Genomic DNA, 12,976 nt, shown 5'->3' on the forward strand with positions numbered 1-12,976 from the left:
CCCCCCCCCCCCCCCGTAGATCTAATCATGAAAGACAGAGAAAAAGAGCCTCCGGGAGAATGTCTTGATGACTGTGGGACAGAGAGGTCTCTCAAAAAATACAATTACGGACAAGATTCCCACCGATCTGAAGGGTCCCGCAGGAAACCGTAGGGCGTGTCCTGCCCCAGCCTCACCTAGAGTCACCCAGCTGTCGAAGGGGAGGGCCCTGCTCTCAGCTGCTTCCCCAGCAGCCAAGACCTGGGCCCCACCCGACAGCTCTGCCCTGGGCATGCCCTCTGAGCCAGCCCCCACAGCTGGGCACTGCACACCGGCTGAGGTGCTGCCGTCTGTCCCTCCTGGGCAGTGTGACCACATTGGCCTTGTTCAAGGCTGCGGTCTAGGCCTTCACGGGTGCTCCACAGTGAGCTGGGGTTGGTGCCAGGGCCAGGTGTGCACATACACACACACACACACATGATCACCAGCTGAAGTGGCCTCGGGGAGACCCCTGGAAGCCCAAGGTGCAACTGGAGGGGACCTGAGGCAGGTCTAGGTGGGGTGGGGCACGGCAAGGACACAGCCTGATGGGCAGAGAGGTGTGGGTAGTGTGCAGGCAGTGGGGCAGGGACCTGGAGGGCGTGGGTCCCTGCTGCCCTGACACAGGCATTTGGGCAAGAGGCTGGGGCCTAGGAGGGCAGGTGGGAGCCTGGTGCCGAGGTGCCTCTGTCCACAGGATGGACATCAGCCATGCCCGCAGCCTGGCATGGCCCCACCTCTCCCCGCCCCCAGGCCTGGAGCTGGGCCAGGCCCAAGTTCACAGCTAACACCGCCCTGACATCTTGGACCTGCTGGCAGAGGGTCAGACAGCAGGTCTGGGACCTGAAACAGATGGCTCGTGGCCTGTGCCTGGCCCCTGACCCCATCCCGGGACCATGCAGGTGGGGGCAGGGTGGGAGGCTCTGTGCAGGGAGGGCACTGAGAAGCAACTCAATTTCAGGACTCAAATGTCCACACCCACAGCCTGGGCTGTTCCTCTCTGTCTAGCATGTGGGCCTCACTGGCTGTCCCCGCCAACAGCCCTCCCACACACATGCCTGGGGGCCTCAAGCTCCAGCCACATGGAGGCCAGGGACCAGGAGGCACGAGGGTGGCCCACCTTCTGCCCCGTCCCTCCCTGTCCTCCTGCTTCCCTGGTGCCCACTGTACACCAAGAGCTGCTGGCTGCCTAGCGGCACTCCAGAGGTGGCCGACAGGAGGAAGAGAAATGCAGGGCCAGGGAGGGGCAGGACAGACAGACACCACTTCATCCAAAACACCACTGAGCTAACTCAGTGGCCTTCACTTTAAGAAACAGATGCATTCTAGAAAACAACTCAGGGGCCATGTGAACACGGCTGCCTGCTATTTCCTGTTGTGAAGCCGGTGTGAGACATGACATCAAGAAGACAGGTGCTCTCTACCCTCGCAGTAGGAGCAGTGAAGTCTCAGACACCACAGCTGGGCGTGGCTGAGCTGGCGCTGCACACCGGGCCTCCCCTCCCCTACGTGGTCCCCGTGAAGCCCCCTCTCCTAGGCCACTAGGTCTGGACCCACAGACGCTGGGTCTGGGGATCTCACTCGGCACAGTGGGAGGCAGGGCCAGATGCGCCGAGCTGCCCTCTCCGCAGGTCATCGCAGTGTCCCCCTCCACCCTCTGGGGTGGCCGTCCTGACCCTGCCCGCCCTCGGGCAGCTGCAGAGTGCAGGCGTCCAGCCTGGCCGTCAGCCTGAGGAAGGGCCGCGGTACCAGCCCCGTCGCATCTGCAGACGTGGCTGCAGTCCCCCGAAGGCCACCAGTCTCCTGCCCTGCCCTCCGCACCACCTAGCGCAGGAACCCGCCCCCTCTGCGGTGCTGTCCATGTGAGTTGAGGCAGTGGGCGATGTCCTGCCTCCCAGGACGGGGGCACGCAGTTCCCTGGCAAAGGTGGTGGCCGCCACTCTCTCCAGCCCACCTGTCTGCCCCTCTTGGTCCCTGGTCCCAAGTTCTGCCCTCGTTTGGGGGGAGATCAGCCCTTCCTGAGTGGGACACAATGAGGACAGGTGGCAGGCCAAGAGAAAGGGCATTCCTCAAAGCCCCCATATCCAATGCTCCTGCTCAGAAACCCCTCAGAGGCCCCCCCAGCAGCACCCAAACCCAGCAGGCAGGGTAAGGTCTCCCGTGGGGGCCGCCCCCATCTGGGAAGTGGGATGAGAAGGCCTTGTTGTCCTGATTCCCCCAACAAATCATGAGCCCCCAAGACAGGACCCCTCCCTCGCCTGTCCTCAGCACAGACGCCCCAAAGCATCAGGCCGGGGCGTCCACACAGGGGCAAGCTCCCCCTGTTTGCGACATCACCACACACCTGGGGGATCCAGGTGAGTCACGTGCAGAGTTCCTGCAGCAACCGGGATCCACCAGGGTGCACGCACCCCATCAACACACAGAAACCGCCAGATCTCAAGGGCGAGTTAGAAAATCTGCTGGAAGAAAGGATCCTACCAACAACAGGAGTTTAAAAAGATGAAACACTTAGGTTTTAAAAAAAATGTGGAACAAAGAATGTGGCAGATCTACTTTTTTAAAAAGCACATCTAAGAACAAAAGAACAAATAGGACGGCAAACCCCGTCCTTGAGGGGTGTTCCTGTTTTTACCCAAAACACACACTGGTCATTTCTTATGGTCACAATCCTGCAGGTCAGGAGTGGAGCACGGCTGGCACCTGGGCTCAGGGAACGGTCACCTCGACTCATCAAAGTAGCCACCAAGGCCGAGCCACGTTCAGGAGTGGGAAACAGAGCCCACGTTTGTGGGAGGGTGCTGGTGTGTCTACAGCACGGGTGAGGTGTCAGGCACCCCCTGGGCCAACCACCAGCGTAACGAAATTCAGTAAGAATACAGGATTTTTGTGGAACCAAACCAGCTCATTCTGATGTCGCAGGAAGGGAGGAAGGAGGTAGAGGAGAGGGAGAGAAAGAGAAAGAGAGAAAGAAAACAGAAACAAAAGGCAAGGAGGGTTTAGTCCCGCCAGATAGCGAATCACCATAAAGCCACAGTCACTAGAACACTGGCTGCTGGCTCACGTGGACAAACGACCAGAGCAGGAAGCTGGAGACAAACCCCAACACAGGGGGCCAGCATGTGATCGCTGGGGGGAGTGGGCAGTTCACGGAGTATTGCTGGGACGCCTGAACGGTCTTCTAGAAATACAACCGAGTCGGACCCACACCTCCTGTCTCACAGCAAAATAAATCCCACCTGGATTCAAGACTAAAAATGATCGCAGCTGACCCCTCACAGCTCTATGTTCCGGACACGCTTGTATTCAGTACTCACCAATGCAGGCAGGGACTGGCTTACAACCATTTCTCTCAGACAAGGAAACAGAGAGGTTAAGTAACTTTTCCACAGTCACACAGCGAGGAAAGTGTGTGTGTGCCACCTGGGTTCATGGCCTCTCTCATGTCACAGCCCAAGGATGGCTCCACAGCCCCAGGGGCCAGGAAGACCCTCACCCCAATCCTTGATGGCGGGAGGGGCCAGCCCTGCAGTGCAGATGGCATGTGAGGCAGACAGCCCCCTGCCCCGCGAGGACCCCACGTGTAGGGGGTCCGAGGGAGGGAAATGGGCTTCCTGCAGCTGTGCCACCTGCCCCTCCCTCTGCACTGAGAAGTAACTCTGAATCTCCCCGGCAAGGGGAATCCAGCGCTGCCTGAAAACCCCAACCACTGAACTTCTGACTCAGCTACGTGTGCGCCTACAAAGGCCACGTTTTCTTGGGGAAAACAATCTTTGAGCCCAGTTGGTGTTTCAGTTGGAGAATGTTTTCTTGGCCCCAGGGGAGCGGAGGTCTAGAGGAAAAGGCCCACTGTCCTCACTGGCCCATCCCTCCCCCTCATCATTCCTCGATACCAGCCACAGAACAGGCCGGAGGAGCCACGTGGATGCCCTAGGGTCTCAGGATGTCACCCTCCCACCGACCACAGAAGAGGAAGGTCCTCAGTGGCAAAACCAGCCCAGACCCCGGCAAGAGACAGATGCCCACTGCGGAGAGCTGCCCTGGCCTGAGGCCTCCCACAGAGGCCTTCCTAAAGCTGGCCCCATCAGCGGAGCTGGAGTCCAGCTCAGAGCCCGCTGCACCAGACCAGACAAGGAGGCCGTGTCTGATCTGGGGGGCTGTGTCTGATCAGGGGGGCTGTGTCTGGTCTGGGGAGCTGTGTCTGTTCTCAGGGTGGCCTGCCCCTTTGTTAGCTCCAGTAGGCCAAGGGTGAGGCCCTGCACACCCTCAGGCTGAGGCCCAGGTGTGATGGCCAGGTGTGACATCGTGGCGAGCCCCACCCTACATGCAGCCCCGTAGGGATGGGCAAACACAGGCCTGGGTGAGGCTCTGAGAGAGGGAGGGGTCTGAAGACCCCCTGTACACCCATGAGCCCTGTGGGCACCAGCTGCACCCCAGGACCTGAGTCCCTGCCCTCCAGACCTTGATCCCCACTCCTGCCTCTGGGTGCTGGTTGGTTCAATGGCCAGAGCTGACCCCTGAAGTGATGACCCAGGAGGCCCCCATGGGAAACATGTGGGGACCATGCCCAGCCAGGACAAAGGGGGCATGCTGGGATTTGGGGACCAGTTCCCAGGGTGGAAATGAGAAGGCAACTCTTTGCTGACCACATCCATGGCCACCAAAGTGAAAATGCCTCCCTTCCCCACCCAGGGGGTTTCTGTGTCCAAACAGGCCCCTCATCTCTGGTCAGGACCGCAGGTCTGGGCATAGGACTGGGGTGCACACAGGGGGCTTTGGGCTCCCACGCTGGCAGCCCGGCCCAGGCCCCTGCTTTTCAGACACACCCTGTGGTGCTGGGCCAGGACTCAGAGAAACACCCATCCTTCCCACCAGTCCCCACACATGCCTGCCTCCCCCACCTCCATGTGGGGCTCTGTCCTCCCCTGCAGTGTTGGTCCAGTCACACAGTCCTCCGGCAGCCATCGAGCCAGTGGCCAGAAGGCAGCCCCCCTTGGGACGATGAGACCACGTAGCTTGTATCTGGGGAGCTGGTGGCGCCCTTCCCAGGGCACACAGAGGCGCCTACCCGCAGCCCTCAGGCCAGGAAGGCTGTGTTGGCAGGCACCTGCGTGCTCGTGTCCACTCCCGGGGGGGCCCACGCAGTCCAGCCCCACACAAGGCTGGGGCACTGGGATGCCCTCCACCCGGGTGCCTACCTGCGCACACACGTGTAGCCCAGCCACAGACAGCCAGCACACACGCCCGCACTCCTCACACGTCCCCCACCCCTGGCCCTGCCACACGCAGCCCATCAGGGACACGGACTCACCCACAGAACGGCCCTCGCTCCCAGCAGGGCTGCCGGTGGGGTCACCGGCTGTGTCACCCGCAGCGGGGTCTCCGGTAGCGTCTGCTGGGTCCATCCCAAGGTGGGGCCAGGAAGGCGACAGGCAGCGTGAGGAGTGCCGACCTGGGGGAGAGCGAGAATTAGATCTCACACACTGCCGGGCAGCCCACCAAGGGCCCACCTCTCTGACGGTGCAGGGGCCCGGCGGGCTCAGCTCCACCTGCCGGCCGCGGACGCTCAGAGCCGGCTTCAGAGGCGGGCTTGACAACGAGGACCCAGGAGCTAACCCACACAGGCACTCCCACCTCTAAGTAACGCAGTGTGGCCACGAGCGGCCAGCAGGGTGCCTGTGAATGTTTACTGTCTACAGCACACCTCTCTACATTGAGGGAGATTATTCTGTAAAGACTTTGTTCCCAGACACAGGTTCCTTTGCACCGAAGTGAGACATGCAGAGCCTCCCGTGTGACCCCAAACGCTCACACAGGCACAGAAGACAAGAGCTGCTCAGCCTCCTTCCCTGAAACTCCCCCCCAGAGGCAACCATTCCCAGGAGCCTCTCAGCTCTCCCTTTGGATAGTTACATTCATATTTCTTTTTCTTTTTAAAGATTTTATTTATTTATTTGAGAGAGAGTGAGCTTGAGTGGGGGCACGGGGCAGAGGGAGAGGGAGAAGCAGGCTCCCTGGAGCCCGACGCGGGGCTTGATCCCAGGACCCCCGGATCGTGACCCGAGCTGAAGGCAGACGCTTCACCTGAGCCATGCACGCGCTCCGTTCATATTTCTTTTTTTTTTTTTTTTTAAAGATTTTATTTATTTACTCGACAGAGAGAGACAGCCAGCGAGAGAGGGAACACAGCAGGGGGAGTGGGAGAGGAAGAAGCAGGCTCCCAGCGGAGGAGCCTGATGTGGGACTCGATCCCCGATCGCCAGGATCACGCCCTGAGCCGAAGGCAGACGCTTTAACGACTGCGCTACCCAGGCGCCCCTCCGTTCATATTTCTAAACAATATGCTGATGTGGTCATTCCTTCCGTTTCCAGTCTCCCACGTGACTGACCAACTTCAAGGTAAGAATTCACTATCATACCCCAGGGCTGCCCATGCATCCTGCAACCTCCTGCAAGAGTTCTGTGAGCGTCTTCCTCTAGCTCACTATTTATAGCAGACATGAGCAAAACTGTGTCAATACTACCCACAGCTGAGAGATGTGTGGACTTGGTTATTTTTCCTTTCCTGCTAAGTGTGCTCCAGCCTTCTGCTCTGGCCATGCGGGAGGAGTGGTGCTGGGACGGCCCTCTCACGACAAACAACATCAACTGGACAATATCTTTCTGGACAACAGGCAACCCACCACCATGCCACCCGGCAGCAGGGCAAAGCCCACGGTGGACCCCAGGACGGCTGGCTCGCACCTTGGGGCAGTGTCCCAGCCAAGACCACTGATCTGGAGTCCAAAGAGCATAGCACGCCACCAGGTGGGGAAGGCAGCAGGGCACCTGTGGGACAGGGCACTGGAAGAGGGGCGACTGGAGCAGCCAGAAGTGCGTATGAGCAACACGGGAGCCCCGAGGATCCCAGAAACAGTTGCCTCAGGGCTGAGACGGTAACAGAGACACTGGCGGTCAAGCTCTGCAGGACATATCAGTCTCCAGCCCAGCCAACACTGGCTAAGACTCCAGAAAGGCCATGCCTTGGGACGATGCCTAGAGTGAGCCCCACTCTTGACGTGCCCTGCCAAAATCTAAAACCAAGCTCAGCCTGGGGCACGTGGGGCACGTGGTAGGTTGAGTCCCACCAAGACAAAGATCCACTGTAATGAAATGTCAAACCATGCTCACCTGTTCAAGGTAATCAGCTAGAAAATAACTGCCCACTAGAACAAAAATCAACGTTCTTCATAGGAAGATAACAGAATCCAGAATCCAGAGTTGCTACAATGCATCACTCACAATGTTCAGTGCGTAATATAAAAATCACAAGATCTACCACGGAACAGGAAAGTATGACTGCACAATCAAGGAGAAAAAATTAAAAAAAAAAAAACCCAGATAATAGGAACCAACTCCAAGTGGCTCAGATGTTGGAATTATCAAAGATAATCACAACTATTATAAGTATGTGTGAAGGGACGCCTGGGTGGCTCAGTCAGTTAAGTGTCTGCCTTCAGCTCAGGTCATGATCCTGGGGTCCTGGGATGAAGCCCCACATTGGGCTCCCTGAGAAGCCTGCTTCTCACTCTCCCTCTGCCTGCTGATCCCCCTGCTTGTGCACTCTCTCTCTGTGTCAAATCAATAAATAAAATCTTAAAAAAAAAAAGTGTGAAGAATGAATGGAAAACATGTCTAAAAAATTAAAGGAAAACATAGTCTTAACGAGTAAACAGACAAGGGAAAATGGAAAGTATCTGAAACTCTATAAAAGAACTAAATGGTAATTCTCCAATAAAAAGTATTATAACTGAAATAAAAAATTCACTGATTGGACTTGACAGTGGATTGGAGATGGAAAATGAATCAGTGAATTTGAAGACAGAGCAACAGAAATGATCCTATCTAAAGAACGGGGAGGGGAGCGGATTAAAGAGCAAATAACACCACGTCTTCACTGCTGGCCGTTCTGTATTACCATCACCGATGGGACTCCAACAGCATTACAGTGCCTCTCTCTGGGTGTTTAAACAAGCCTGGAAGTCTATCACTTGTTTTTAAAAACATCCCTTCTCAAGCCTCTGCCCCGTCTCAGTCTGGAGAGCCGCTCTCCAGCCGGCCATCACAGCTTGCCCCATGGGACTCCCACTCTCCTCTCTCCTGGTGCAGCCTGCATTTCTTGACTTCCAAGTCTTCACCTTTCTGTTGTCCTCCTGTTTCTACAGGAGCACATTCTCCAGAATCTTCCTGAGAAGAATTGCAAAGGAAGAACAGTGAACAAGTCTTCGGTTGTCTGGAAGTGTCCCCACTGGGCACCAGCTCTTGGGTGGAAGTGTGGCTGTGTATGGGCTGCAGGTGAGAAGCCATCCCCCAGATAGGTGATGCCGATGGTCCTCTGTTGTCTTCTAACCTTCGTGTTGGTGCCGAGAGGTCTGAAGCCTCCTGACTCCCAACATCATGTAGGACGCTTGTCTTTTCCTGCTGAAGGGCCTTCCCTTCCCAGCGTCCAGCGCCTGAGGAGGCTGGATCGGCTGGGGTCCACCAGGTGCTCCTAGGACCTTCAGTCCTGGGACATGTCTTTTATTTTTCCTTGATAATGTCCTGGCCTCCCTGTTCTCCACCCTGCAGTATAAGTACTCTTTTTTTTTTTTTTTAAGATTTTATTTATTTATCTGAGAAAAAGTGACAGAGATAGTGAGAGCGAGCACAGGCAGGGAGGAGGGGGAGAAGCAGGCTCCCCACTGAGCAGGGAGCCCAACACGGGGCTCGATCCCAGGACCCCAGGATCATGACCTGAGCCGAAGGCAGATGCTTCACCGACTGAGCCACCCAGGTGTTCCATGGTGTAAATACTCTTACTTAGATATTGGGCTTCCTGGAAGAACCTCTAATTTTCTGATCTTTCCCCTTCTCTGCCTTGAGGGCAGATTTCTGAACTTTATTTTGCAAAATGATCATTGAATTATTCATTTTTGCTATCAAATTTTTATTAATCAAGAGTTCTTTCTCCTTTCACCCCAGAGGACTCATGACTCAGTCTTTGTTTTCCCACACAGTCTTCTGTATCAACGCCCTCTCCTGCTCACCCAGTGTGTTTTTCCTCTCAGAAGCTTTGCTCAAGGGTCTGGAGACTGCCGCTCCTATTTAAGAGTGAGCTGAACAGCTGCTTGGGAACTGAGCAGGGGGCAGCCCTGGGAACGGTGGGCCTCACTGAGGGCACCTGAGGGCCTGGAATGGAAGACCAGAGCCCAGAAGGGCTCTCCTCTTGGCCCATCTGTCAGGCAGAAATGCTCCCACCCTCACGCGCAGGTGGGCACTGGGCTGCCATGGCCCAGACCCCCAGAGGGTCGGGGTCTGATCCCTCCCCTCGCCAACATCCCGGGACCCTGTCTCCGGTCTGGAGCCTCGTGGGTGCTGTGGCCAGGCTGGGGGCCACCCTCTGCCTTGGGCTCCTGCTTTGTCAGGCGGCTGGACAGTGACACTCAGCAGCAGCCTTCCATCTCCGCTGGGCTTTTCGCCTCTTCCCTTCTCTTTGCCCTTAAGCACTTCTGCCTTTATTTAAAAGGCACACCTGTCTTTTGAAAATGTCTCTGCTGTCACTTTAATGGGCCTCAAGTGAGGCGGGGATAAGTGGCCCCCACCCAGCCTCAGGGGGTGCTCGCCTGTGCACCCCTGCGGTACCCACCTCTTGCCCAGCACACTCCGCTCACCGTACCGCCCCATCTCTCTGACTAGTTTCTGAAGGACCGCTGAGCCCAAGTCCATAAACGATGTTGGCCTGTACAGTTCTCTTCTTGGAAATCACTCCCCACCTGCCCAGAGGTGTGCACACCTCCACCCAGCACAGCTCAGGTCAATGGACGCCCAGCCTGCGCTTCTCAGCAGGAAAGAAAGGAAGACGTGGGACTGTGGGACGGGTGGTCCCCCAGTGCACTACAACCCCACCCGGTCCAGAGGTTGGCCCCCTGGAGGTGAGGGTAGGATTTTCCTAGGGTGGCCAAAGCGAAGCACCACAGACAGGAGGCTTAAGCAACAGAAATTCAGTTTCTCAGTTCTGGAGACTGGAAGTCAAGTATCAAGGTGTTGGTAGGATGGGTTCCTCCTGAGCCCTCTCTCCTTCATGCAGACAGCTGTCTTCTCCTGCGTCTGTGTCCTTACTCTCCTCTTCGCACAACGGACACCATCCTAATGACCTCATTTTACCTAATTACCTCTGGAAAGACCCCATCTCCAAATATGATCACATTCTGAGGTGCTGGGGGTTAGGGCTTCAACATGTGAATTTTTAGGGAGACACAATTCAACCATAACAGGGGGCTGGACACCCACTGGTCCTTTCCCAGAGAGGGGCAGAGGCACCTGGTGCTCTGGTTCCATGGGGAAGGGTCAGGGTGCCCTTGGGGGCTGAGGGACCAGGGGCACACACCCAGTTCTGACTCTGCACCGGAGCCAGGGGGACTGACGTTCATTTCACAGATGGGAAAACAGGCTCAGCTGGGACTAAACCCCAGTTTTCTCCCAGCTCTTCCCTTATACCACTGTTCACTTCTATTTGCTTTTAATTGACTCTTTACTATTTATAAAGGCAATTATGGCTATAGTAGAATATTTGGAAAACTAAATACATTTGCAAATTTTGAAAGACTAATGCAAAAGAAAGTTATGAAAAGCTACAGTCATGTCATATTCCCCTCTGGTCATTCCCCTGTCCCTCTGGGTGTCTGTCTCTCTGCAGAGACATCTGGTCAGGCTCAGCACTGGGACTGCGTGGAGTACGTCTCCCCTCCTGGTGCGGGGCGGAGGGACAGGCGCCCTCAGGCAGGTCACGGCACCGGGTCCAGCGGCGCTCCTGACAACAGATTCCTGTCTCCTAACTCAAGCCACGGAAGGCTTCTTGGCAGAAAGGAGAAGCTTTAGGCAGAGCTCCCGCTTTAACGAGGCAAAATTACAATTTCTCTTCATTTCGGGTCTCCTCCGGGATCTTGTTCTGACATCACAAGTGTTTTCTTATATCACATTAAAATACCTCAAGTCCCTGGTAAATACCGATCGTGGCCACAGCCCAAGAACCAGAGTGCTCCAGCTGGCGGGACCAAAGCATCCCCGGGGGCGGGGGCCGGACAGCCCACCGGGGCCCCTGACGGGTACCTGTCCCACCCTGACCATGGCCCCACCCCACACGGACCTCGCCCCGCCCCTGCCCCCTTGCCAGACCACTGCCCAGCCGCCTCCTTCCCACTGCCCCCCCCCAAGCAAGTAGGCCCCTGGGGGGCCCAAGGGCGTGCCACTCCAAGCAGCAGGGGTCTCTAAGACAGAGGAGACAGAGACCGGTCCCCACAGCACACCCTCTTTGGGGGTCTCAGGCACCCCCGCACTGGGAGCCTGGGGACAGGCCCCACGGGGCACACCGGCGGCGCGTGCTCCCCAAGGCCCATGGCCAGGCTCTCAGGGAGGAGGGGCAGGATCTGGGGGGTTCTCTCCTTGTCTGCTGGTCCCACAGGGAGCAGAGGTGCCACTCACACCCTCACAGTTGCCCTCCCCTGACGTCCACCAAGTCACGGTCTCAATCCCATCCACCTGTTTGTCTGTTTCCTGCTGGCCCTTTCCTGGGGGTCCTCAGAGAACTGGGTACTAAGGGGGCGGTCCCATGCCACAGGTCCCCTGGTGGGCCATGCCAAGAGACCTCTGAGGCCCCTTTGGCTTCAGGTCGGAGGATCTCTTGGGCCCATTAGAGGGTCCCCAACAGGGAATGCTGGACACGCTCCAGGTTCCGTGGGCCCCTCTCTGAGGAGCCACCAGGAGCCCCGCCGATTTCTTCCTCTGGTCATTCCTTCACCCCAACAGACATGCCTCACCCAGACCCCAGTTCCTCATGGGGTCAACTTATAGCAGCCTGCAAGCCCCAGAAAGGCCAAGGTCCTGGCCCGGCAGGCTCCATAGCATCAACACCATCGTTGAACACTTCTGGAACCCCTACACTTCACAGGGCATGCAGCAGGTGTCCCGAACGGCCTCTTAGGCAGGGTCCATCCACAACACCCCCCACGGGCAGTGAGCTCCTGGCTGGGGTGGGAAAAGGCTGGTGCATATGCTGGGCCTGCATTCCCTGGACAGAAGCTGGAGTGAACAGCATGATGAGGGGGACGGAGGTCTCCCCGGGATGCAGCATTCTGGCTCAGCACACTTTATGTCTCCCCTCCAAAAACCCAGGGCCAAGCCTCCACCTCCTGCAGGACTGACTGAGCCACGTGGGTGGTTTTGAGCCCCACGTGGTGGCCCCTCCTGGCCTCCCTCTCTGGGTCTCACTGTAGGCAGGCTCCCTCTGCTACCCACTGAGCTGCGGGCCACTCTGGGGGGCTGCTGAAAGGGTCTCAAGGGGAGGCAGTGGGCTTGCAGACATGCGCTGTCTACAGCCCTCCCTCCAGCAGAGCCAGACCCCCAGGCCACCCCGACCTCACTGGCCGTCCCTACCCTGGCTCCTTAAGAAGGTGGAGCCCCGCTCGGACCGGTCTGACCGGAATGTAATAACGACCAGCATCGGTGCGGGGCAAAGGTCCCTCCGACCCCTCCAAGTCAGGGTACCACTGGAGGAACGCTGCCCTGAGGTCCATTCACCCCCTGGGGTCAGGCTCTGTCCACACTGAGTCCCGGACAAACTGCTAGGACCCTGACGACCTCCTCTGCACAGCAGCCACCTGCCCTGCTGGTCAGTCTAGGAAGGAGGCAGACGACCACACGGCTCTTTCGTGGGAGAGGGGCTTTTTCTACTCTCAGGGGAGAAACCCCCACAATTCCAAGATCTGCTCCAGGCTACTCCCCCCATCCTCTGAGAAGTGTGGCAGCCAGGGGCGGGTGGTGGGCTGTGTCCTCAGGCGAGCCCCGGGGCACGCAGACAGACCTAGACTGTCATCCTTGGGAAAGGGTGAGGCCACTGAAAACCCAGCTCAGCTCTCGTTACACAACCTTTGTTCTGTTCTCG

At 57.4% G+C, this 12,976-nt stretch overlaps 1 protein-coding gene across 2 annotated transcripts in view; it reads right to left on the bottom strand.

The window, feature by feature from the left end:
* LOC103675320 (exonuclease mut-7 homolog) overlaps window positions 1-12,976 on the bottom strand; it is a 53,746-nt gene that overhangs the window by 30,407 nt on the left and 10,363 nt on the right. For both annotated transcript variants that reach the window (XM_040632278.1, XM_040632277.1), the window contains exon 3: window positions 5,330-5,470. In XM_040632278.1, coding sequence (XP_040488212.1) covers window positions 5,330-5,423 — 94 coding nt within the window. In that variant the 5' untranslated portion in view covers window positions 5,424-5,470. The remainder of the gene's footprint in view (window positions 1-5,329; window positions 5,471-12,976) is intronic.

The sequence above is a fragment of the Ursus maritimus genome, unplaced genomic scaffold (assembly GCF_017311325.1).
Source record: "Ursus maritimus isolate PB19 unplaced genomic scaffold, ASM1731132v1 scaffold_17, whole genome shotgun sequence".
Lineage (NCBI taxonomy): Eukaryota > Metazoa > Chordata > Mammalia > Carnivora > Ursidae > Ursus > Ursus maritimus.